A 26,088-nucleotide genomic window follows, 5' to 3' on the forward strand; every position below is an offset into this window, starting at 1 on the left:
CAAACGAGAGGTGTGGCAATGGGGGCTTGCTTTCCCCCCAGTTATGCTTGTTTGCATATGGGGATGTGGGAAGAGCAGTCCTCAGCACAAAATATGAGCAAGTCTTTATAGACAACATCATAGTTTGGTATCGTTATATTGACGATCTATTCCTCATCTGGAAGAGCTCAGAAACATCAGCAGCTAGTTTCATTCAAGAAATCAACCAACTGAATTTGCGGTTCACAGCCCAGGTCACTCCGGTATCTTGAGACTAAATTACACCGCAAAGCGACAACAGGAAACATGGTGCTTCATGCCACCAGTCACCATCCCGAACATCTTATCCGCAGCATACCATATGGTGAGATGCTGCGCATCAGGCGCATTTGTAGTGTGGATGAGGATTGTTGGCTAGCCCAAAGTGAAAGTAAGAAAAGGTTTGAGGCCAGGGGTTACTCTGCAGAAATGATAGACATGGTGATCATAAAAGCCAGGTCCATATCTAGATCTACAGCCTTCTGTCCCAATGCCAGAACTGGTACAGAAAGCACTGTTCTTACAACTTCTGCTGATCCTCCCGAGACTAATTACAACATACAGTCGCCAACATGGTGCTCTGCGCAAAATCTTTAAGAAAAACTGGGCAAAAATACGCAATGACCCCGTTTTTGGTGAATCCCTGACAGAGGCTCCGAAAATTTACATTCCGGAAAGCACGCTCCATGAGCGACATGCTCGTAAAAAGCAGTCCGGAGGATGTTACTAACAGCAATTGGTTACAGATAACAAAAGGATTCATCAAATGTTCTGCTTGTAAGGCCTGTAAGTTAGAAAAGAGTACAGTAACATTCAGGACTCCTTTCTCTAAAGCACCCCAAACCATAACAAAAAAGCTGACTTGTAAAACTGACTTTGCTGTTTATGTGCTGGAGTGTAAGTGTGGCCTGCAATATGTTGGTAGTACTAAGTTGCAGGTTCACAATCGTATACTCCAGCACATGAGAGCAACCGGGATGCATCATACCCAGTAGCAAGGCACTTTAAAGACACTCATGGCAGCAGCCTGTAACATCTTAAGCTACTTTGTTGTTGATACGGTCCCACCACTCAGACGAGGGGGGGATCGAGAAGCTCTTTTGAGGAGATTAGAAACACGGTACATTCTTGAGCTTGATACCAAGACGCCCAGTGGGCTGAATTCAAGCGAAGATTTCTTCACATGCCTATGTCAGTTTTAATACAGTCGTTATCAAGTTTCAGCACACCCTTTACCACAGTAAGAGATGTATATATTTAACCTCCTTGATGTATTTAAAGGCATTTATTATAATACGATTTTAAAAATTGTGGTTTGTTTAAGCTTTTTTCTTTAGCACTAGCACTTTTTCAGGCAAAGAACAAATCTACTGGGAAGGTAGTTGATGCTATGAAAGGCAGTGATGTATGCATGGAATCAGTCAATCAAAGATGAAATTTGATTTTAGATATTTATGATATAATGAATTTTTTATGGTTTTAGGTTTCTTTTTATTCAATGGTAAATGCATTTGAATTTGATTTTAAATATTTATGGAGTAATAAATGTTTATTAGGATTCTAGGCCCCGATATAGATAGTGGGTTTCAGAATAACTGGCATATCAACATATTCTTTTCAGATATCAATGAATTAATGAATATAACAGTATGTTGGAAACCTTGCAAAGATCATCACTGTTCTAGCCATTCCTTCTTGATTGGATATGTATGATTTTTTCTATTATACCATTCCTTAGAGAGCATATCTATACTTGATGATATAAGTAAGCATTAGAACAACCAGGGCGACATCTGGGGCATCAAATGGATGTATGCATTACACAATGTGATGATCTAGGTGCATTATAGAGAGACAGGTGTTCTTTAGAATTTTTTCATATATTTTAAAATTGTGTAAGGAGCCACTAGGGTTTTATCAGTGACACGGTTTCAAAAGGCTAAGTGATATTTTGCTATTTATGTTTAAATATAAACTGCTTCCGTGTATATCGACGGCACATTAACGTCTTGCGTTTGTGCACGACAAAACGCTGCTAAACTTTTGTTTGCCCTTGAAATCAAGGATGCTGCATTTGCATATTTGCACAAATTATTGCTGCTATCATCTGAATATTTGCACTCCGTCTCCCTCCCCTTTTTTTTTTTTATCTTTTACCCAATTTGTATGAGCTATGAGATTTTAGCTCATAAGCGTGAAACCAGGTTTCAGGGAAGAAGGTGCAATTGTATACATTTTCTATGCTCGTTTAATGCGCAACGCTTTTTTACAGGTATTTATGTATTTAAGCTGTGCACATTGTTTTTTTTTTAAACATATCCAGCGTTTGTCAACATTTTAACAAATGAAATGTGGCCATAACCTTCAAATTTGTTTTCTATGTCTATCTGCCTAACTTTGCATGTGACATTGCACTAGCACTTTAAATGTTTGGCTTCCTATCACAGTGTCATATGATCAAGGTCTCTTGAGGGTCGAAACGCATCATGGCGGAGGTGCGTTTTGTTGGATTCAATAAATAACCCTGCACTTAACTTATGGGTCCATGTTCGTCTTTCCAGGAGGAATTGGGAGGTTTCAGACGAAGTTCCTCGCATATATATGTGTGTATATATATGTATATGTATATCAGGGAGAATTATACGTGCAAAACAGATTTTGCGGTATATGTGTTACGTTGTACCTGTGACAAGATGTACGTGGGAAGTACCATCCATCCCGTACACATAAGGATACTACAACACCTAAGGGCCGTTAGTAATAATGACCCAACATATCCTGTGGCCCGCCACATTAACAAAGTACACGGCGGTAAAGCGGAAGATCTTTCGTACTTTGTAGTTGACAGCGTAAAGAAAAACATCAGGGGTAGCAACAGGCACATATATATATATAATCATTTTTTTTTTTTAATTTTTTTTTTTTAAATAACATTAATGTCTATTTAGGTCATTTTTGAACCTGTATTTTATAACTAACGTTTTACTTTTCTATAGTTACCAAACCTCCAAGATACAAGTGTGGGATTTCGAAAATTTGTCCAGAGAAACATTTTGCCTTTAAAATGGCAAGTGGAGCCGCCAATGTTGTTGGACCCAAAATTTGTGTTGAAGATGTGGTGTAAGTATTTTGCAAAATTGTATGTTATTGTTTTAATAAGGCCAGGAAAACTATAAAATACATTGTGGTGTGAGGTTTCAGGTTCCAGAATCATGCAAGAATAGTGAAGGATACATCAGCCTTGGCGATTTGTAGGTACAATGTCATGCGTAACACATTTACAAACTTTGACATGTTTCCCTAGTGAATGAGAAGACACGGTTCAATTCCTCAGATGGACCTTTTAGTATCTCACACACTACTCTCCAGCAGCTAGATCTTCAATTAGTTTATAGTCCATTCTAACAGTGGAAATTGAGGCTGCCTCTGCAAAATGCCATTAATTTATGTTTTACACCACAGTTTAAATGTGGGGCCATTTTATCATAGCCAATGTATTGTGATGCATCTTTTGCAAGCATGAAGTTTAAACCTATATTGATATGTTTCAGTCGCTTCCTATTTTTAGGATTTGGGCCTAGGCCTAAAGTGCATGCTTATATGTCCCTTCTGATTACAGCACCTACTGCCAGCTGCAAAACCGCTGTTCCCAGAATTCCTGGACTACTGTTCATGTCTAGATCATGTGAAGCAAGCCTTCTACTCGCTTTGTAATCTAAGACAACTCACTGTATGTGTAGGGTAGATCTTATGGAGGGTTTTGGGAGTGAGGTATGTTCTGTGTACATAGTTAGAATGCATGAGGCAGAATTTAGGGTTAATTGTAGCCCTGGTACTATATTTTGATATCCTGTCCCATTCCGAATCTTGTGCTGTTTGACAGCCCCTTCCCATTTCTGTCTTATTCCAGAGTATGTTTATCTCTCAACAAGGCTCTATATATAAAGCCAGGGATCAACGACCCTGGTCCAGTGAAACATTCTCTTTCATTGTTTCATGTTTTGGGGGGGTCTGCCGGGAATCGACTGCTGTATGTCGATGACAACCTTAGAGAATCTGGCATGTAACAGGAAGTACCAAAGCAGTGCACGTTCCGCTGTTGCTGTATAAAACGTTTGCCGTTATTCTTAATCGTATATGCATTCATTGGGGCATATCTGTGGTCCACCCAACCAGCTATTGAGGCTGAGGGTATAGTTTGCAAATTTCGTACACATTTTTTGTGTGTGACTCATCCGATCCACAAACTTCAACACTTCCCGACTTGTAGAGTTTAGTCCGAAATTGGAATCGGAGCATTCCATTAGTAAATTATTTTCTTTGTTTTGGTATGTCATTTAACCATTGAGGGCGGAGCTCAGCTTGGATGCAAGGCAATAACGCTCTAAACTTTACACTGCCAACCCAACTGTCTCATAGGGAACTTTAAATGTGTACAGCGTAATCCTAAGGGGTGAGCCTGCCTGTATCAATGAGCTCAATAAACTATCTTATTCCTTGAAAAACCTTTTGGGTTTTTGAGAACAAATACCTTGAAAAGTTTATAAACAGAAGGGTAGGACCACTGCCTTTTACTAAGGCCACTCTGTCAGTTATAAAGAGGGTATGCCTTGACCAGAACTTTAATTGTCTGTCCAGGTTCAGCTTTAAATAGGTGTATTTGGTGCCAGCAGTGTGCCCAGAGATTTTAGGTCTTCTGTCTTCCATGGGAGGGCTATGTTTGGAAGGATCTCAGAGGTCGGTTTCCCTACTTATTGAGTGGGAAAAGTTAATTGTTTTTGCATTTACATAGCGCTTACTACCCCATACAAGGCGTCTACGTGCTTTTCAGCGAGTAGCATGCTACTCCGGAAACCAAAAAGGATTAGTAGTGAATTAGTATAGGGAAATATGAATTCATATGAGCTGTGGACATGTGAGTCTGTTATTTGGGTTGAAAAGGATAGTGGAGGAATAGAAGAGGGAGGGGTTTGCATTTATATAGCGCTTGGTACCCCTGATGAGGCATCAAAGGTACATTTTGAGGAGTCACTCTACTCCAGAACTCAAATAGGATTAGTGGTGCATTTGTATCAGAAAATATGAAATTAATTTGAGCAGTGGACATGTGAGTCTGTTAGTTCAATTGAAAAGGATATTAGAGTGATAGAAGAGTGAAGGATCTAGAAAGAGTTTATTTGGAGATTCTAGCAGCAAGAGCAGGTTTGGGATGACTAAAAGGGGAGGGAAGAGTCGGAGGGAAGGATTTTTAAAGGCTTGTTTTGGAAATCTGAATAGTAAAAGAGGTTTAAGATGATGTAACACTTTTGTATGTAGTCCAAGCGTTAATTCACACACAAGTTTTGTTTTCTTCTTCTTGCTTTGTCAGATTTAGCTATGAGTTATTGACCACTGGACTGATCCTTAAAGATTTTCTTCTACTCTGAATACATGAAATGAATGAAGATTTATCAGATTATTTTGGTCAGGGAAGATTCAGTTTCTTTTAGGATATACTCCTATTTTTGGTGTATTTAGAAGGGAACTCACTGATAGTTCCCATATTTTCTTCTGTAGGTTGCTACCTCTTTGGTGTCCTTATGAAGATCCGTATGATTTGTTTTAGGGGTTAAAACGTCGACTAAATAGGATCCACCCGTTCCACTGAACGGTGGTCTATTGGGACTCGAATGTTCATACCATTGGGTTCCCTGAATTGAATCTGTGCCCTATGGGCGGAGATTCTTTGTACGTTGTGCAAATATTGTCAGTGTAACTATATATTTGTTACTGTATGGCTCACTAGATTGCACTTGCACTGCGCCATCACTTCAAACATCCTTCGTAACTAAGCAGCTGAAAATGGCACCGAGCTCAAGTGGCACAAAAGGGCATTGCCATCCTTATCATCTACATCTCCACACATTCAGTGCCTTAATCCTATACTGAGCCCCCACATTTCTAGCACGGTCTTTTAAAAGACTTTCGGTAATGCTAGGAAGCAGCATGACTTGTGCACCTATTTTTGAAGTTGTTCAGTAACTTACAGCACTTATCTGTAAATGAAGAATTCTCTTCCAGGGGATCCTCATCAAAGTCATAAGTACTAGAATATTCCCGCCTTTGCGCGGGACCCCGGAAACACAATCATATATGTGATAAACATATATGCATCTCTATATCTCTATATCTCTATATCTCTCTCTCTCTCTCTCTCTCTCTCTCTATATATATATATATATATATAATCAACCACCAACTCCAATCTTCAACTGAAGAAAGGACACAGACACCAACGACTTCACTGGATTCACAGGTTTTAATGATTTCATTCCATTGCTACGCGTTTCGGCATCACCTGCCTTACTCATGCAATGAGAAACGAGTTCCGTGTATGGGTTAAAATACATAAACGTAAAATACAATTAAGGTCACATGGTTTTTTACACCAATCACTGGCTGTTAAACATAAAGAAAAGACTTTGTCTTTACATGTGGATTCTCTGAATACATTCTTGAAAGTTGTGTTTTTATTTGTTTGTCTGAAACAAAACTTTATTTAAACAGGTAATATCCAATACCACATATTACTTCATATTTGGTGTACGTTCTTTCTCTAGGCTATTTGGATACTATTGCGCCAATGTAAACATATCCAAGTAAATACATATATGCACGTGAAATAAGGACATCATTTTTAAAAAAAAAGTAAAATTACATCAGAAGTTACTTTTCTAAAAATGTATTCCAAAAACCATCTTCAATGTAAACATTTATTTTACAATGATAAAGTGCCATAGTGCGTAACCCAATATTTAAATAAAGTGCAAGTGCGAAAAAGTGCAGACACCATTTCACGTATCGCATACTGTCAAAAAAAGCCCAATAGATTCTTGCTAGAAAATTCTGAGCAAGTGCCAAAATGTTTAGCCTGGAAGGTAACTTTGTCATATACCTTTCAAATCACAAAAACTAATTCATAATTCCTCATTTGCCAGTGATAAAATATTAACACAGTGTTGTCTTATAACAGTTATTGCCAGCCAGCCACTAATTGCCCGCTTGAAAAAAATCTTTCAGACATCTGGAATCTTTTGGGTATCAAATAATTTACTCCATTACTCTTGTCATCTTAATAATATTCTCAATTAAAGCTCATAGTTTTAACTTTGTTGATGTGTGTCTGTTTGTTGCTTCCTTCCAGACTGTTCTCCATTGCTAAATTTCGTTTCTTTGATTCTTTCTTATTATAAATAATATCTAAAAGTAAACCAATTTAGGGAATTAGAATGAAAAAAAGCAACATAGTAGTTATCCGTTAAACTAAAACAGTGTCTATTACTCATATATACACAGATATTAAAAATTTCCGTACTCAAATGAGTCGTGATTCTCTGTTGTATCACAAAGGGCTACCGCAAAGATGCCGAACTAATTAATTTACTATGTACAAAAAAGTGCAAGTGCTTCTATATACAAGATCTCTTTAATGTTGATCTGTAAACCATTCTCTGTGGTAGTATTCCTTCATGACTAAGTACCAGACACATAATTTTTACCGATTCCCCAAGCCTCAAACCCATGTTTTCGACCAGACTGGCAATGTTTATGCACATACTGTGGAAACAATAAATGGAATAGTTTCACATTATAACAAAGAATGACCTTCAAAAAATGTTTTTGTTTACAAAGTTCAGTTAAAATACGAACACTAAAAGGATCAATTTAAATGAAGATGAATTATAAATGAACATATAAATCTTCCTCAGAATTTAACCATGCGGCATCTTTGTGTTGAACAGCATAATATATCTTGATTCCATTTGCCTCAATTTACGCTCCCTGTTTCCTCCCCTCCGGGATTTAGGAGCCTGATCTATGGCAAAATAACACAGTTCATTTACATTGCCGTTATGGATCTCATGAATGTGTCGGGCAACTGCATAATTCGGGTCTTTGTTGTTTATTGCCCTGAGATGTTGCAAGATTCGAATGTGGACCATATGAATTGTGCTACCGACATATAGCTTGGGGCAAGAACACTTTAAAATGTAAACTACAAACTCACTTCTGCAGTTGAGCGAATATCTAATTTTCCATGGATTTTTATCAATGTCGATGTGACCTGTGTTTCATTCTTCCCAAATTTGCAAGCTTTGCATTTAAAACATTGATGAAAGCCTGGACTGGGCTTAAGCCAGGTTTGTGTATGCATGTGTATATATATATATATATATATATATATATATATATATATATATATATATCTATATTACCTACTGGCGGTCGCCAGTAGGTAGTTATAGTTAGGACCACGTTTCCATAGGAAATCCGCAACATTCTATTTTGAATAACTTTGGCGCCGGTCGACGAATCCTCGCAAATTTTTCAAAATAGGTGGGGCGCTACGCTCCGCTCCTACCCTGAAAGTCTCGGGGGTATTCGTCAAGCGGGGGCTGAGATAAAAGGGGGGTCCCAAAACGCGTTTTTCCCATGCATTTTTCCATAGGACCTTTAGACAGGGCTACAGCCCGAACGGCTGAACAGAATTACTAGAAATTTGGCAGAGAGGTAGTCCTCAGGTCAAGGAAGTGCCTTTTGTAGGTTTGGTGTAAATCTGTTCAGTAGATTCTGAGAAAATAGCCTTTAAATCAATATATATATCTGAGCCAGCTTACGGTACGCTTACCGTACGCGTACGGTGGCGTGCGCGAGCGCGATTCTGATTGGCTCTTAGATCTAAGTAAACATTCGAATCGGCCGAAACCAGGAAGCGGCGGCCGCCATTTTCTCTCTCGCACTGAGAGTGATTTTTAAAATATAAAGCCCAAAAACATGTAAAGGGGCTGTTTAGACAGCTCCCACACACATAGCCATGTTGAGGGAGTCCCCAAAGATCCCCCAAGGCCAAAAACGGAATTTTTATTTTTTCGGTAATTTCGCCGATTACGCGTACGGTAAAAAATTTTAAAAAAAAAAATTATCCACACTCTCTCCACCCCGTGTGCAATTGGTGCCCGAAGGGCACCAATTGTGCTTGGCTTATTACACATGAGATAAACTAAAATATAAAAAAAAAAATAATAAAAAAAAAATTATCCACACTCTCTCCACCCCGTGTGCAAATTGTGCCCGAAGCGCACCATTTGTGCATGGCTTATAAAATATACGAAAAATTACAATATTACCTTTCAAAACGAAGTGCATCATATGTCCTCCATGTGCGCACGGTGCACGAAGCGCATCGTGCGTACATGGCCCATCTAGCGTAACGTGGGCACGCGGTGTGCGTAGCGCACCGCGTGCCCACCGTGCGTGCACGGCACTAACTGCGTAAAGTGGGCGCACGGTGCGCAAAGCGCACCGCGCACGGAACGAACTGCGTTAAGTGGGCGCGCACGCCACGAATGGCGTAAAGTAACTTAGCATTTAAAAAACCGTACAAATTCACTGAAAAAACCATAGGTTTCACACACGTTATAGTTAGGAATTAGCATTTAAAAAACCTTGCAAATTCACTGAAAAAACCATAGGTTTCACACATGTTATAGTTAGCGGAAATTTTACTGATAAAAAACCAATGAAATTCCCCCGTTATAGTTAGTGCAGGCAACTATAACTCACGCGACCGCAATCTTCTGCTGATGACATATGTGTCTTTATGAAAAAAAAATATTTGTAATATATGTTTAGCTAAAAATGTATGGAAGAAGACATGGGCAAATAAGTGTCTAAATACAGTATTAGCATCAGCAGAGGATTGCGGTCGCGTGAGTTATAGTTGCCTGCACTAACTATAACGGGGGAATTTCATTGGTTTTTTATCAGTAAAATTTCCGCTAACTATAACATGTGTGAAACCTATGGTTTTTTCAGTGAATATATATTATTATATATATATCATAAGTAAATGCAGCCTTTCATAACCAGAGCTGAATAATGCTGTAAGAACTCTCCTGTATACCACTAATAAATTATGCAATATAAACAATATATCACAATAAACAGGAAAGAAAAACAGCAGTAATGCATGTTTGAAACTGGTTTAATGCTTAGCATTTAGCCCAAAACCTCAGATAAGACTGAAAGCATTAACAGCTCACAGGCTGCATTGTAGAAAAACACCGCCTAGAAAGCCAACTCTTAGCAACACAGAAAAAAACCGGCACTGTGCGTTTAAGGCAGCCATGACCCCTAGCCTCCCATCATGCCTAAGGGGTGACAGTTGGGTCAGTTGTTCTTTCCGGCTCCTTCAGTTAGGACCCTGGTTACACAGCTCCACTTTTTTCTGGTTTTATTCAGAAATTTTCCACTTTTTTCAGAATCGAGGAGAATCTGTGTAGCTTTCCATGCTATAGAATAAGGCTCGTAAAGGCATGTCTACAGCATTAAGGATTTAATGTGAACACAGTGTGTCCAACATGTGACTGAACAAACCATGGTCATTGTCACACATGGAATGAGTAAAATAAACGGAATTGATGAACTTGATTAACTTTCGGCATCTTTGTCACGCATTTAACGCTGTGCGTCCGGAGTGGGGCGTTAACCCGCCCCATTGGTTTCAGTGATTTCATAAGCACGTGGCAGGGCAGTCCACGATTCCGGGCCAGCACGCGAAACACATCAAACAGGAAAGCTTTATGGAATATTAAAAAAAAAGGTGTGCACTCTGTCATCGTCTTTTGGTATTTATAATCGTTCTGTCCACCCGACGAGTTGCACCCATAATTAAGGATTATTAACCAACAAATGGATTTCGTCACATGCTGGACCAATTTTACATCTTCCTTCTAAGGATCAATATGGACTACTTTTTCAGAGCAGATGGTAGATTAATATTTACTGGACTTATGGTTACATTGGAATTAAGAGATATTTACTTTTTATATAAAACACCACTTAATTAGTCATAATTTGATGCTTGGTGTGATCAACGTTTATAATTTCATCTGTGGGAAGTCGGTGAATTCTATGGTTAAATGTCGAGGACGTATGCTTGTAACACGGGGTGTTAATATATCCTTTAACAGCAATAACGACATTGGAGTCCAAATAGATAAAACATGCTTTAAACAATTGAACGATGTGATAATGTGGGGAGGGGAACATGTTCTGCTTTAGCCTTCTTTGAACAACACCAATGCATTATGGGCTTTGTATGTTGATTATTGAGGAGGCGGGATCTGGGAAAACACGAGGAGGAGGGAATACTACACAGGTGGATACAATAGAAGGAGGGAGTGGAGCATTCAGTATATGCTTGGGAATGAGAAGAGGCAGTCATCTAAATACTTGAGGTACGGGCTTGTGTAACAGATTCTGATTTTAGGGATAGACAAGAGTTTCCACACTATTAAAGAAATCAAGTTGTGGGTTACCTTTGTTAAATGAAGAACGGGGTGCTTAACTGGTGTTATTTAGTTTCATGAATTCAGCGGGTAAAAACGTTAATCATGGGGTGATCTTTAGTCATAAGCATATGCTATTGACAAGGTGTGTATTGGTTATTTAAATTGTTAATTATGAAACATCTTGAGATGTAACCGAACAGTCATGTTTTAAATTTGTAGTGAACCCCTGGCGAAGTGCTATGAAAGGCACGAAATGCATTGGGTGATGAATATGATTCAATCGAGGAGAATCTGTGTAGCTTTCCATGCTATAGAATAAGGCTCGTAAAGGCATGTCTACAGCATTAAGGATTTAATGTGAACACAGTGTGTCCAACATGTGACTGAACAAACCATGGTCATTGTCACACATGGAATGAGTAAAATAAACTGAATTGATGAACTTGATTAACTTTCGGCATCTTTGTCACGCATTTAACGCTGTGCGTTCGGAGTGGGGCGTTAACCCGCCCCATTGGTTTCAGTGATTTTATAACAGTCATTGCCAGCCAGCCACTAATTGCCCGCTTGAAAAAAATCTTTCAGACATCTGGAATCTTTTGGGTATCAAATAATTTACTCCATTACTCTTGTCATCTTAATAATATTCTCAATTAAAGCTCATAGTTTTAACTTTGTTGATGTGTGTCTGTTTGTTGCTTCCTTCCAGACTGTTCTCCATTGCTAAATTTCGTTTCTTTGATTCTTTCTTATTATAAATAATATCTAAAAGTAAACCAATTTAGGGAATTAGAATGAAAAAAAGCAACATAGTAGGTATCCGTTAAACTAAAACAGTGTCTATTACTCATATATATACACAGATATTAAAAATTTCCGTACTCAAATGAGTCGTGATTCTCTGTTGTATCACAAAGGGCTACCGCAAAGATGCCGAACTAAATAATTTACTATGTACAAAAAAGTGCAAGTGCTTCTATATACAAGATCTCTTTAATGTTGATCTGTAAACCATTCTCTGTGGTAGTATTCCTTCATGACTAAGTACCAGACACATAATTTGTTACCGATTCCCCAAGCCTCAAACCCATGTTTTCGACCAGACTGGCAATGTTTATGCACATACTGTAGAAACAATAAATGGAATAGTTTCACATTATAACAAAGAATGACCTTCAAAAAATGTTTTTGTTTACAAAGTTCAGTTAAAATACGAACACTAAAAGGCTCAATTTAAATGAAGATGAATTATAAATGAACATATAAATCTTCCTCAGAATTTAACCATGCGGCATCTTTGTGTTGAACAGCATAATATATCTTGATTCCATTTGCCTCAATTTACGCTCCCTGTTTCCTCCCCTCCGGGATTTAGGAGCCTGATCTATGGCAAAATAACACAGTTCATTTACATTGCCGTTATGGATCTCATGAATGTGTCGGGCAACTGCATAATTCGGGTCTTTGTTGTTTATTGCCCTGAGATGTTGCAAGATTCGAATGTGGACCATATGAATTGTGCTACCGACATATAGCTTGGGGCAAGAACACTTTAAAATGTAAACTACAAACTCACTTCTGCAGTTGAGCGAATACCTAATTTTCCATGGATTTTTATCAATGTCGATGTGACCTGTGTTTCATTCTTCCCAAATTTGCAAGCTTTGCATTTAAAACATTGATGAAAGCCTGGACTGGGCTTAAGCCAGGTTTGTGTATGTATGTGTATATATATATATATATATATATCTATATATATATATATCATAAGTAAATGCAGCCTTTCATAACCAGAGCTGAATAATGCTGTAAGAACTCTCCTGTATACCACCAATAAATTATGCAATATAAACAATATATCACAAAAAACAGGAAAGAAAAACAGCAGTAATGCATGTTTGAAACTGGTTTAATGCTTAGCATTTAGCCCAAAACCTCAGATAAGACTGAAAGCATTAACAGCTCACAGGCTGCATTGTAGAAAAACACCGCCTAGAAAGCCAACTCTTAGCAACACAGAAAAAAACTGGCACTGTGCCTTTAAGGCAGCCATGACCCCTAGCCTCCTATCATGCCTAAGGGGTGACAGTTGGGTCAGTTGTTCTTTCCGGCTCCTTCAGTTAGGACCCTGGTTTTTTTTTGCAAATCTGTTTTTATTGCTTTTTTTAAGGTATAACAAAGAAAGCATACGTGGTTCAGCAGGATACATTACACATGGAAGTATATAAACATATGCGGGTCGCCGATCCGTGTCTGGCCTAGCCAGCCAGACATCCCCACAGTTAAGAAATGTACCAGTCGCAACCTGCCCGGGGGCTGGATGCCTGTGTCTCATCAGTTCCAGTGGTGTCTCTTAAAAGGGGGCAGCAGCCACCACACATCAGCCACTTAGCCATACAAGCCAGTGTGAGCCATCCAAGCAACTTAGACATGGAGAACCAATGAATCGCAAACTGATCAAACGGAAAAAACTCAGAACAGTGGCAGCCTGAACAGTTGTACACGGAAAGTTCCCCCCCCCCTTTCTCGCCCGCGACCCCCTCCCCCCCCCCCCCCCCCCCCCCCAGCACTGAGAATGCAGTTGTCTCCATATGGCCGCAGGCGCCCCTGTCTACGGGTCAGAAGCATCAGGGAGTATGCTATCCCATCTACGGGGCAGCTGATCGCACGCCGTCACTCGCGCAGGAATTTCCATCCATCCCCTCCTGGTCTGTGCGCCCCTCCCCTTCTAAACGCCGGAGCTCAGCAAGTAGTTGCTCCCAGCGGTCCGCCATAGGTTCCCTCCGCAGCCCCAGAGTCTCCTCCCTACGGATGGCTGTCCCATCCGCCCTAGCCCACGCCTGGAATGAGGAGGTCCATGCCCACGTGTGTGGCGAGTCGTGTGCCTTCCATCTCTTGGTAATGAGGCGCTTTGCAACTACGAGCCCCAGGTCCATGAATCGGGACGTTACCTTGTCTTTGGGTGGTCTCTTGAAGAGGTGCAAAATGTACTCGGGCCAGTCAAATGGGATGTTGCGGCCCACGCTCCCCTGCAGTAGCCTATTGACCTCCCTCCAATAGGCGCTCAACCCAGGACAGCTCCACAGCATGTGTAAGAACCCCGCCCCCAGCTCTCCGCACCTCGGGCAGGATGCGTCGTCACGGCGAAAGTACTTATTGATCAACTCGGGGGTGAGGTAGGCCCTGTGCACTATGAACAGCTGGATTTGGCGGAACCGCATGTTTCTGGGGACACGCACTGGGCCTTTAAGCACCCTCTCCCACTCCTTATCGGCGAATGGCCGCCCCAGGTCCCGCTCCCACTTGACGCGGAGTGGGCCCAGATCAATCGCCGCGTGCTCCCGCATCGAAGCCGCGAACCAGCGGACCAGGTGCCCGCCCCTCCCCATGACGTGCAGGTATTGCACGGTCAGGTGCTGGCGGGGCTCCGTAGTCAAGTTCCCCCATTTAGCGGTCAACCTCGCCAGAAGCGAGCGGTGTGTAAGAAACCCACCGGGCGGGAGCCCATCCTCCGACACCAAAGTCTCATATGGTATTAGCTCCCCGTCCCTATATAGGTCCCCCAGCGTGTGCACGTCGGCCTCCCACCAGCCCGCCAATGCAGAGGCCGCAAGCACCCCCCCGCCTCCGGGGGAGCCCTCCAGGGGGATGGCCGGTGCGTATGGAACGACCGCGCGAGTGAGGTACAGTGCCCTCCGGAAGCACCTATGTGCCACAGCTAAGAGGAGCGGCAGCGGCCCCCTAACCGCAGCCAGGGGGTGAAAGAGACCGGTCACACGTTCCAGCGAGTAGGGTGCCTCCGCCGCTGCTGTGTCGTCCCTGCCTCGATCAGCCAACCATCGTGCTACCCATTGCAGCTGGGCGGCCAGGTAGTAGTGCTCAAAGCAAGGAGCCGCCAGACCACCCCTGTCCGTCGGCAAATATAGTTTTGCGAGCGCAAGCCTGTGTCTCCCGGTTCCCCAAACAAAATCCCGCAACATCCTAGTGAGCGTACCGAAAAAGGCGGGGGGAACATACGTCGGCAGGTTAACAAAGAAGTACAGGAGGCGGGGGAGCATAACCATTTTGGCGAGTGCCACCCTGCCCGTCGTCGTCAGGGGGAGCGTGCTCCAAAAACGCACCTGCGACCGTTGCGCCGTGACCGCCCTTCCCAGGTTGCCATCAAAGAGGTCAGTCGGGCAGCGGTATATTTGCAACCCCAGGTACCGAAAGGTGCCCTCCCGCCAATGAACTGGCGTGCCGTGCAGGCGGTAACCCGGGTTCTCCGTTTCTGCGCTGAAAGCGTATAGGCAAGATTTGCCTGCATTGACGCGGAGCCCCGAGATGGTGGCAAAGGTCTGCAACAACTGGGCCAACTGTTCCGGGATGCACCCCACATCCTTGACGTATACCAACAGGTCATCGGCATAGAGCGACACCTGATGAACCGCGTCCCCCAGCGGTATACCATCTCCCAGGGTCATCCGCATGGCCGCCGTCAGGGGCTCCATCGCCAGGGCGAACAGCAGTGGGGACAGAGGGCATCCCTGCCGGGTGCCCCGGCCCACCGGCACCGAGACATAGGGGCCCAGCCGGACACGAACCGTGGGGTTCCTGTAGAGCAGGTCGACCATTTGGAGGAATTCCCCGTCCAGTCCGTACTGTAACAGTACCGTGGACAGGTAGCCCCATTCCAGGCAATCGAACGCCTTCTCCAAATCAAGAAGAAGGCACCCCGCTCTGGGCCACCTGTGCACGGCCTCGCTAGCCACCCGAAAGTATCTCCGAAGGTTCAATGACGTGGACCTCGCAGGGACAAACCCGTTTTGGTCCGGATGCACCAGATGAGGAACCACTGGCGCCAGCCGGTCCGCCAGAGCCTTTGCTAGGATTTAGTAATCCACGTTGAGCATTGCCAGGGGTCGGTAGGAGCCCAGGGATGTGCTGTCACGATCCGGCTTAGGCAGAGAAACCAGGAACGCCTCCCGCATGGAGGGTGGGAGCGTCCCGTCCTCCAGCGCCCTACTGTAGAGTGCTCGCAGCAGCGGCACTAAAGATTCGCGGTAAGCCTTGTAGTACTCCGCGGGCAGTCCGTCCGGCCCCGGCGTTTTTCCCGACGCCATGGACTGTATCGCCTCCCCAATTTCCTCTAGGGAAAGGGGCCCACCGAGCGCTGCGTTGTTTTCCCTGGAGGCCACCGGTAGGTGGACGGAAGCCATAAACTCCCCAAGGAGGTGTCGAGGACCCGTCCCCCTGGCCGTGTACAGTCGCCTGTAATGATCCGTGAAGGCCCGGTGTATTTCGTGCTGCGTGTACAGTACCACCCCTTCTTCCGTGCGGATCGCCCCGACCGGGTCACGACGGTCGTCCTGGCGGATCAACCAGGCCAGCAGGCGGCCCGCCCTGTCCGCTCTAGCGTGTGTTCTGGCTGTGTGCGCTGCGTAGTTGTGGCAACGGAGCCGCTCCAAGAGCTCCGCGTGTTTCCCACGGAGGTCCTCCAGGCTACGGGAGTACCTACCCCCTCCTTCTCCCTCCCTCTCATACTGCAGGAGTTCGTCCTCCAGGCGCGCCAAGGAGTCGGACAGGGTCTTACGTATGTTCCACTGGGCCCCCAGGCAGTGCCCCCGAACGGCCACCTTATGGGCGTCCCATTCCACCAAAGCGCTACCCGCCGTCCCCTCATTGGTGTCAAAGTATTCCAGCACAGCCGTGCCAAGAGAAGAGCGGAACTCCGGGTCCTCCAGCGCGCTCGGCTGGAGTCGCCAGGTAGGCACCGGCGGGCGATCCGCCACCCAGCCAATCCTAAACCACAAGGGGTTATGGTCGGAGTGTGTCCGCCCCAGGTACTCAGACTGCTCGATAAGCGGGAGCAAGGACCGGGAGCCCACGATCCTATCCAGCCGTAAGTGTAGGTCATGAACCGCCGAATAGTAAGAGTATATCCTGTCCTGAGGGTGTAGTATGCGCCACAGGTCCAGCAGCGACCAGTGTGTGAGCCAGTCTCCCAGCGCCCGGGCACCGGACTCTGCCGTCGTGGCACGGAGGGGAGGGAAGGATCTATCTAACTGGACATCCAACACCATGTTGAAGTCCCCCCCTAACATCCAGGGGAGCCCAGCATAAGGATGTAGAAGCTGTGTCAAGTGCACCAAAAAGGAGGCCTGATCTACGTTAGGCGCGTAGAGCGAGCCCAGCAACATCTCCTGCCCATTCAGCTTCCCTCGCACAAGCGTGTATCTGCCTTCCCTGTCCACCACCACCTCCTTGCAGTCGAAGGGGACGCCTGCCCGCACCCAGATCAGCGTGCCCCGTGCGTGCGCCGAGTAAACAGTGCCATAGGTCCGCCCCCTCCAACGCCTGGAGAGTCTGCCTAGCTCCGTCTGGGTCATATGCGTCTCCTGTAGGAGTGCAATCCCAACGGAATGTCGCTGTAAGTAGGAAAAGATGGAGTACCGCTTGGACGGCGTGTGCATGCCCCGTATATTCCAGGTCACAATGTTGGTGTGCGCCATTGCGAAGCCAGTCGAGCAAGCCGGGCCAGGGGCAAAGCGTCAGCGCCGGGGGAGGGAGGCGGGCCACAGTGCGGAGGGAGCATGTTAATGCGCTGCCATACAAACAATATAACTACTATGAACAAGTTAACAAATGGGGCGTATTCCCAACGGGGCATCCGTCCAAACTTCTGAGTTGCTAAGCAAGATTAGGCTATGGCAGGGTGGTGCCTAATGGGGTTCGCGCGAGTGTAACTACGCTTTAGTGGCGGTTCCCTTCCCCTATCGCCGCTGATAGAAGGAGGGGCAGCATCGTGGCAAGGACCAAACTGCTGCGCAGACCCAGCGCAAGGCGCAACGGAGGGAGCCCGCGGCTGTGACATCTAGTGGGGCGCGCCATGTGCCACCCCCCCCCACAAGGCCAGTCGCTCCCCGCGCCTGTCCCCCGCCCCCCCCCAACCGGGCGTAGGGTCCCCAGGGTCACCCAGCGCGGCGCCACTGCAAGTACTCTGCACCATCTAACCTGCATGGTCCCCACCCAGTCCGCAACACTGCAACAGCTGATCACACCATTAGGTCGGCAGTTTGTGGGGTCACCACAGGCAAGAGCAAGTCTTCCGAGACCACAGTGGACGGGGACGACGCCCCACTTGTGCCCGGGGCGCTGTGCGTACCAGTCTCCATTCGCCCACTGGCAGGCGATGCCCCAAGCGTCGCCACTGCCTCAAGTGCCTCCTGCCATTCCATCCGCATCCTTTCTGGACTAGGCGCCACTCGTCCTGGATGCGCTAGCTGCCGTGCCCCGTTGCGCCCCCGTCTTCTGGATCGTCTCTTAGGGCGGCCTTCGCTGTCCGGACCATCGGGTCTCGCCCCCGTCCACTGCCCCGTCTCCTCCAGCCAGTCCCACACGTCCGCCGGGGAGTCGAAGAAGCGGGCCCCCTCTTTCGCCACCACTCGGAGGCGGGCCGGGAACAGCAGGGAGTAGGGTAGCGCCAGCTCCCGGAGCTGCCTCTTCACTGCCATGTAGTTGCTTCTTCGCCGCTGCACGGCTGCAGTGTAGTCCGGGAACAGCATGACTCGGCTGCTGCCCACTGTCAGGTCGCCAGACTTCCTGATTTCACTCAGAACTGCATCCTTGTCCCGGTAGTTGAGAAGCCTGAAGAGGAACGGCCGGGGCCGAGCCCCCGGCTTGGGCTTCTGCGCCGGCACCCTGTGTGCCCGTTCCACCACGAAGTGCTGGGACAGTACCCCTTGGGGCAGGAGATCACGCAGCCAGGTCTCCACATAGCGCTCCGGGTGCCTACCCTCCACTCCTTCCGGAAGGCCTACTGCGGGGATGTTGTTGCGCCGGGAGCGCCCTTCCGCATCGTCCACCCGGTCTTCAAGGGCATGGACCGTTTGGTCGTGAGCCGCTACCCTCTCGGCCAGTTTGCGATGGTCAGCATGAAGGAGGGTGAAGTCCGATGCGACCTTGTCTATCCTCGTTTCAAGGGACTCCCGTGTCTGGTCCAGGGTGGTGCTGAGTCTCTCCACCGCCGCGAGCATGGTGTCCATTTTGGCGGAGAGGGCCGCCGTTTGCGGCTCCGCACCTCCCTCCGAGCGCCCCTGCGGGGGGGTCCAGGCTCCCAGCGCGCAGCTGTCCCTGCTGCGATTTGTCTCGAAGCCGGCCCATTGCGTACTGCTGGGCGGACGGCATTCACGATTCGGCCCCAGGCGTCGCGGCCACAGCCAGGCGTGGGCTCTCCGGACCCACCGACACGTCGCCCGGCGCGGCCGCCGGGGGCCTCCGAGGGCGCAGTCGCCAGGCCGCGAACAACCGGGAGGAGGACAGAGAGCACCCCACAGTCCGCTCAGACAACAGGCTCCAAAGGGAAACACACCAGCAAGGCTTCCCTGCCCAGGTGGGGCGCTCGGGACCAATCACCCCTCACTCCTCAGGGCACCGCACCACAGCACTTGTCCCTGGCGCGTCCTCCGATCTAGGCCCTCTCCAGTCCTGCCAGGTACACCCGACCGGTGCCCGCTAGCAGACTGCTGCACCCCCCGACGCACTCTGCCTTCGCCGTCTTCGTGCCCACTGGGGCGTGAGCCAGTCCAGCCCCGTCAGCCAGTCCCACGGGTGGGGTCCCACTCCCGCGGTCTCCACTCCCCAGCTCACCGGCTCATGGGGGGGGGGGGGGCCCCAGATTGCTCCGCTGCGTGCCGGTCGGCGACCCCCGCAGCGTCCAGCAGGCCAGGCGCATCCACAACCGCACCCAAGATGGCGCCTCCGACGAAATGGCGTCCGCCCCTGTTTATGCCAGGCCTCCGGTTCAGCAGCGGCCGCCCGCGCGCGGCCTCCGGGTCCTCCGGGCTCGCTGTACCCCTCACCGCCCGGCGTCCCTCAATGTGCACCGGCTCTAGGCCACTCCAGTCCAGGCTCCTGCGCCCACGTCTTGCCTCAGGCGCGACCGTGGATCACCCCCCGGCGCCAGGGCCTTCCGCACCTCCCATCGCCGTCGCAGTCATGGCGGGCTCACATTCATCAGGGAGACCGGCACAGGCCCCCGGCCCCAGCTCACCGTACTGTCCAGTGCTCGGCGACGGTTCGTGGCCTCAGGCTCCCACTCACAGTCCGGGTCTCTTCGTCCTCACGGGCCACAGCCCCACGATGCCCCGTCTCCAGTCGCCTCACAGGGTGCAGCAGGCCTCCAGCAGGCAGTCTTGGGCACCGCCTCGTGCCGCCTCCTCTTGGCCCCTCACAATGCCCCAGCACCCGGCAGGGGTCCCGTCAGGTCGCGTCCCCAGGCGCCGGCAGTTCGCAGCCTGCAGGTCTCTCCGCTCCGAGGCACCGTCACAGGGCCTCCGTCAAGTGTCAGCGCGGGCTCCAGCGGCCGGCCCCTCCTCGCAGGCCGCCGCACGCGTCCTCTTCTCCCGAGCCGCGCCGGGTCCCGGCGCTATGAAATCGCCGCCCGCTGGGTTGCGCGGACTCCTCGCGGTCTCCTCTCTCTGGGCCCGCGTCTCGCCGCCACGTCCTGTCCCCTCACAGGATCACTGCCAGGATCGTCAGGGGATTACGGTCGGAGCCTCAGCAGCTCGCGTCCGCCATGTTGCCCGGTTGGCCACGCCCCCCAGTTAGGACCCTGGTTACACAGCTCCATTTTTTTCTGGTTTTATTCAGAAATTTTCCACTTTTTTCAGAAAAATGTTAACTTACTTCGACGTCTTTCATCCAGTCAAGTAAGGTGTTGTCTTTTTCTGATTATTTTTGGCATTTTTTACCACACAAAATGCCATCCCTTTTTGATCCCTGCCCTTCTTGTGGTAAAAAGAAGGCCAGTTCAGACTCTCATGCGGTCTGTATTCTTTGCCTACCTAAGGATCATGTCCCAAAGACTTGTCCTCATTGCCAGACCCTCTCTAAAAGAACTTTAAAAGATAGAGAGAGGATTTGTCTCTATGGATTGGCGGAGAGGGCTTCCAGAGGCAGGTCTCCGGTAAGAAAAGGCTCCAAGAGGCCCAGATCCTCTTCTAGACCCTCAGCGTCGGGCTCGGCGCTGAGAAAGCAGCTACCGGAGGGGCATGCAGCGAAGAAAAGACCGTCGACGGCGGGCTCGCCGTCGAGGGAGCGCAGACATGAAGGTATGTCATCGACGTCGAAAGTCCGTCAACCTCCGCCGTCGTCAACCCGGCGACGATTGGCGTCGAGGAGTTCCAGTTTACCGCCGGCTTCAAGACGTCGATTGGCTTCCAAGAGCCAAAGCCCTCCGCCGACGTCAACCAGGTGACGATCGGCGTCGAGAGCCAGCAGGCCTCCGTCGACGTCGGTCAGACGTTCGGCGTCGAGAGCTGATAACCCTCCGTCGCCATCACTTCAACGACGTTCGACGTCGAGGAGGGAGAGTTCTCCGCCGTCGCAGACCAGGCGGCGATCAACGTCGAGATCGAGACCTCCGACGTCATCCCGACGACGTTCGACGTCGAAATCAAGAAGCCCTCCGCCGACATCATTCCAACGTCGTTCGGCGTCGAGAGCCAGCAGCCCTCCGCCGTCGTCATCCCATCGACGATCGGCGTCGAGGAGAGTCAGCCCTTCGTCGCCGTCGAGGCCACATCGCTCGACGTAGAGACAAGGAAGTATTCACCCGCCGTCCAGGCGCCATTCGCCGTCGACACATTCGACGCCGAGGAAGTCAAGACCACTCCCTGAACCTGGTCGAACATCAACTATAAGATTTCGTTCGACGTCGAGGAGGCCTCCGTCGCAGCGGGATATACGCTCGACGTCGAGACCGCCTTCACATAGATCTAAGGAAGGTGATGGAATCGGCGTCAAGGCATTCCTCTTCTCACTCCTCCAGACGCCCTCACTCTCCATCTGCGTCTCCGGAACATCAGAGGAGGTCACGACAGAGATCCCTGTCGCATCACAGTTCTCCTTCGGTACATCTGTCTCCCAGATGGCTTTTACCAGTGCATCACTGGAGCAAGACTCCGGCGGGAGCAGCAAGAAAGCAGGAGGAGTACACAAGTTCTGTTCACAGGTCCCCTCTGCAAAGATTGGTCCAGGAGGTGGATAGATCGCCTTCGCCGGTACACCACCACCGTGCAGGTAGATCTAAGGAGCGTAGGCCTCCTGCGTCACATTACCGCAGAAGAAGGTCTCCCTCATGGTCATCTTCCTCCACCCATTAAGAGGGACTACTCACCTACTGTATCGGACAGCCCTCAGTCGCGAGTATCCCCGATAGATGATATTAACACCTATCAGGATGTGCTGCAGAGAGGGGCTCAGCAGCTGAATATTGCGATATCTACTCCCCAAGTCGCAACTACTGTGATTTTCGAGACACTGCACCAACGATCAACAATTTTTCTGACCCCCTTCATCGATTAAGGCCGCACCGGCCAGAATCCTCAAGAAATACAAGGCGGCGGATACAGACCCTGTGTTCTTAAAGACGTATCCACCTGCAGATTCTGTCTCCGGACAAGGAGAGTAAGTCACAGGACTCTTGGGGGCGAAAAGTTTGTGGCTCGGCATCCTCTTCTCTCAAAGTCTCGAGTGCAGCAGCCTTGTTAGGTTGATACGACCGATCCTTATGGGACTCTTTGGATCGGTTCAAAGAAAAGTTGCCAAAGGAAGACCAGAAAGACTTTGAAGAGATCGTTACGGAGGGTTCTTTGGTAGCTAATCAGATGATTAGCACTGCATTAGATGGTGCCACACTATCAGCACATTCGTATGCACATGGGATTTGTGCGAGAAGGTCCGCCTGGCTCAGACTTACAGCCCTTAAATCGGATGCTCAGCAGAGGATCCTTAACCTGCCCTTTTCGGGCTCTTCATTATTTGGCTCCCACACGGATGAAGAAATGGCTCGGATGAAGGCCGAGCTGGACACTTTGAAGACGGTGGGGCTAGAAAAGAAAAAGGAGCTCCGAAGAAGGTACAGGCCCAACCAACGCAAGGGATATCAACAGAGGGTTCAAACCCCTCAGTGGTCCCAAGGCAAGAACCAAGGGCGTTCACAATTTCAGAGTCGAACGTCTACCAGGGGTAGAGGTGGTAGCCAACAACAATCCTCCTCCACCACTCGACCTACAGGAAAGCAATGAGCCAGAGCTTCCTCTGACGCAGTTGCCCACTCTAGTGGGAGGAAGTGTTTCACAACATCTGGGAGAGTGGTGCAACATAACGAAGGATCGTTGGGTGCGCAATATACTGCGCGATGGGTACGCACTACGTTTCCGTGTGTCTCCAAAGGACATTCCTCCGAAAAAATCTCGTCCTCACCAGCTAAAATTACTACGTCAGAAAGTGGTGGCGCTTCTTCGAAAAAAGGCCATATAAAAAGTTCCCATCTCGCGAGGGAAAGGAGTATACTCCAGGTACTTCCTTGTGCCAAAAAGAGATCAAGAGCACAAGTTCAGACCAGTCCTGGACCTGCGGTCATAAAACAAGCTCAAGGTAAAAGAGAAATTTCGCTTGCTGGCGCTTCATCAAATATGTCCACATCTGCGAGCAGGGGACTGGATGTGCTCGGTGGACCTCCAGGATGCGTACTTCCACATTCCTGTGACTCCTTGTCATCGCAAGTTCCTGCGATTCATGGACGGCAACAATCACTACCAATTCAGAGTGTTGCCCTTCGGGCTAAAATCTGTCCCACGAGTCTTTACCAAGTGCATGGCGGTGGTGGCGGCAGCTCTACACAGACGAGGTCTGTTCGTATACCCATAATTGGACGATTGGCTCTTGAAAGGGCCATCTCCTCTGCAGGTAAAGAGCGACTTCCAAGTGTGCCTGGTTCTGCTTCGCAAGCTAGGCCTGCATGTAAATATGGAAAAATCAGTTTGTCAGCCGACACAAGTGATCCATTACCTGGGCTCCGTCATAGACACAAACCTAGGAAAAGCGTTTCCTTCGGAGCAGAGACTTTTATCAATTCGGCAGAAGTGCGAAGTTCTTCTCCAGACCGTTCGCCCGACGATCCAGCAAGTAGCGTCCCTATTGGGATCAATGGCATCTTGCATATTCCTCATTCCCAACGCCAGGCTGAGAATGAGGCCTCTACAACAAGATCTAGAGGACAAGTGGGACCAGACTACCGGTTTTTTGGAAGACCGGATTGTGCTTCCACAAGCAGCAAAGACGTCTGTTCTGTGGTGGATTCGTCCACGGAGCCTCCTACCGGGAGTCCCTTTTCAGCTAACCTGTTCCCACCCAGTCATTGGTAACAGATGCATCGCTTCAAGGATGGGGGGCGCACATGGATTGCCTGCAAATGCAAGGTCGGTGGTCTGTCAAGGAGCAATCCTACCACATAAACATGTTAGAGCTGCGGGCCGTACATCTAGCCCTGAAAGCTTTTCGGCCTTCGATCATGTCCAACTCAGTCCTCGTCCAGACGGACAACACGACCACCATGTATTACCTCAACAAACAGGGTGGTACGCGCTCTCGTCCTCTCTCCCTGGAATCTCAAAAGATTTGGCATTGGCTTCTAGCCCGAGGCCTCTCCGTCACAGCAGTGCACCTTCCAGAGCGGCACTTCGAAGATCAGCCAGACTGGGTGCTAAACGACGAGGTAGTGTCAGACATTTTCTGTCAATGGGGCCTGCCTTCCATAGATCTGTTCGCAGACGATCTAAACAAAAAATGCCACGCCTTCGCCTCCAGGTTCCACCGTCCGGGGACGAAGGGGAATGCTCTTTTGCTGGACCGGTCCGGAATATTTGCTTACGCCTTTCCTCCCCTGCCTCTGATACCGAAGATGGTGTCCAAGCTCATCCGGTCCAACATGTCAATGATCCTGATAGCCCCGGACTGGCCTCGACAATGGTGGTACCCGGATCTCTTACAACTGTCGGTGCACCCCCACAAGAGGCTGCCGTGCAGGTCGGATCTGCTAACCAAGATGGACGGGAGGATCCTACATCCCAACCTTCTCTCACTGAACTTGGCAGCATGGCACCTGAGGTCCTGCAATATGGACATTTGAACTTGCTGCAGGACTGTATGCGCATACTAAAGGAAGCAAAGAGACCTTCTACAAGGGCTTCGTATTCCTTTAAGTGGAAGCGATTCTACCTGTGGTGCACTCGTAATAACTTTAATCCAACCACAGGGCAGGAGGAGGTTATTCTGCCTTACCTCCTGTACTTGGCTCAATCAGGGTTGAAATATTCTTCAATCAGAGTGCATTTAGCGGCTATTACGGCCTATAGAAAGTCTCCGAGCCAGCCTTCCTTTTTTTTAACTGCGGGTGGTCAAGGATTTCCTACAGGGGTTGAAGAAGGTTTATCCCCCTGTTGGACGACCTCCTCCTCCTTGGGAGTTGAATCTGGTCCTCTCGAAGTTGATGGGTCCTCCTTTCGAGCCCATCCATAAAGCTACGCTGCAACATTTGACTTGGAAGACCGCTTTCTTAGTCGCGATTACATCAGCGCGTAGAGTACGCGAAATCCAAGCGCTATCTTCCAAAGAGCCCTATACTGTCTTTCACCACAACAGAGTAGTATTGAGGACTCACCCTGCTTTTCTGCCAAAAGTGGTATCTGATTTTCATATTAATCAAGCGATTTCTTTGCCGTCCTTTTTTCCCAATCCCGCAACTCCTGCGGAGAGGTCACTCCATTCATTAGAATTTAGAAGGGTGCTTAAATTCTACCTAGAGGGAACTAAGGTCATCAGAAAATCAGACCAATTGTTTTTAAATTATGGTTCCATGAGAACAGGTTTTCCAGCTACCAAGAGATCCATTTCCAGATGGATAATGTCTTAT

At 48.1% G+C, this 26,088-nt stretch overlaps 1 protein-coding gene across 2 annotated transcripts in view; it reads left to right on the forward strand.

Moving 5' to 3' along the window:
* FAM3C (FAM3 metabolism regulating signaling molecule C) overlaps nucleotides 1-26,088 on the forward strand; it is a 337,648-nt gene that overhangs the window by 165,880 nt on the left and 145,680 nt on the right. For both annotated transcript variants that reach the window (XM_085654178.1, XM_085654179.1), the window contains exon 5: nucleotides 3,015-3,138. In XM_085654178.1, the coding sequence (XP_085510304.1) occupies nucleotides 3,015-3,138 (124 nt within the window). The remainder of the gene's footprint in view (nucleotides 1-3,014; nucleotides 3,139-26,088) is intronic.

This window comes from Triturus cristatus, chromosome 4_1 (assembly GCF_964204655.1).
Source record: "Triturus cristatus chromosome 4_1, aTriCri1.1, whole genome shotgun sequence".
NCBI lineage: Eukaryota > Metazoa > Chordata > Amphibia > Caudata > Salamandridae > Triturus > Triturus cristatus.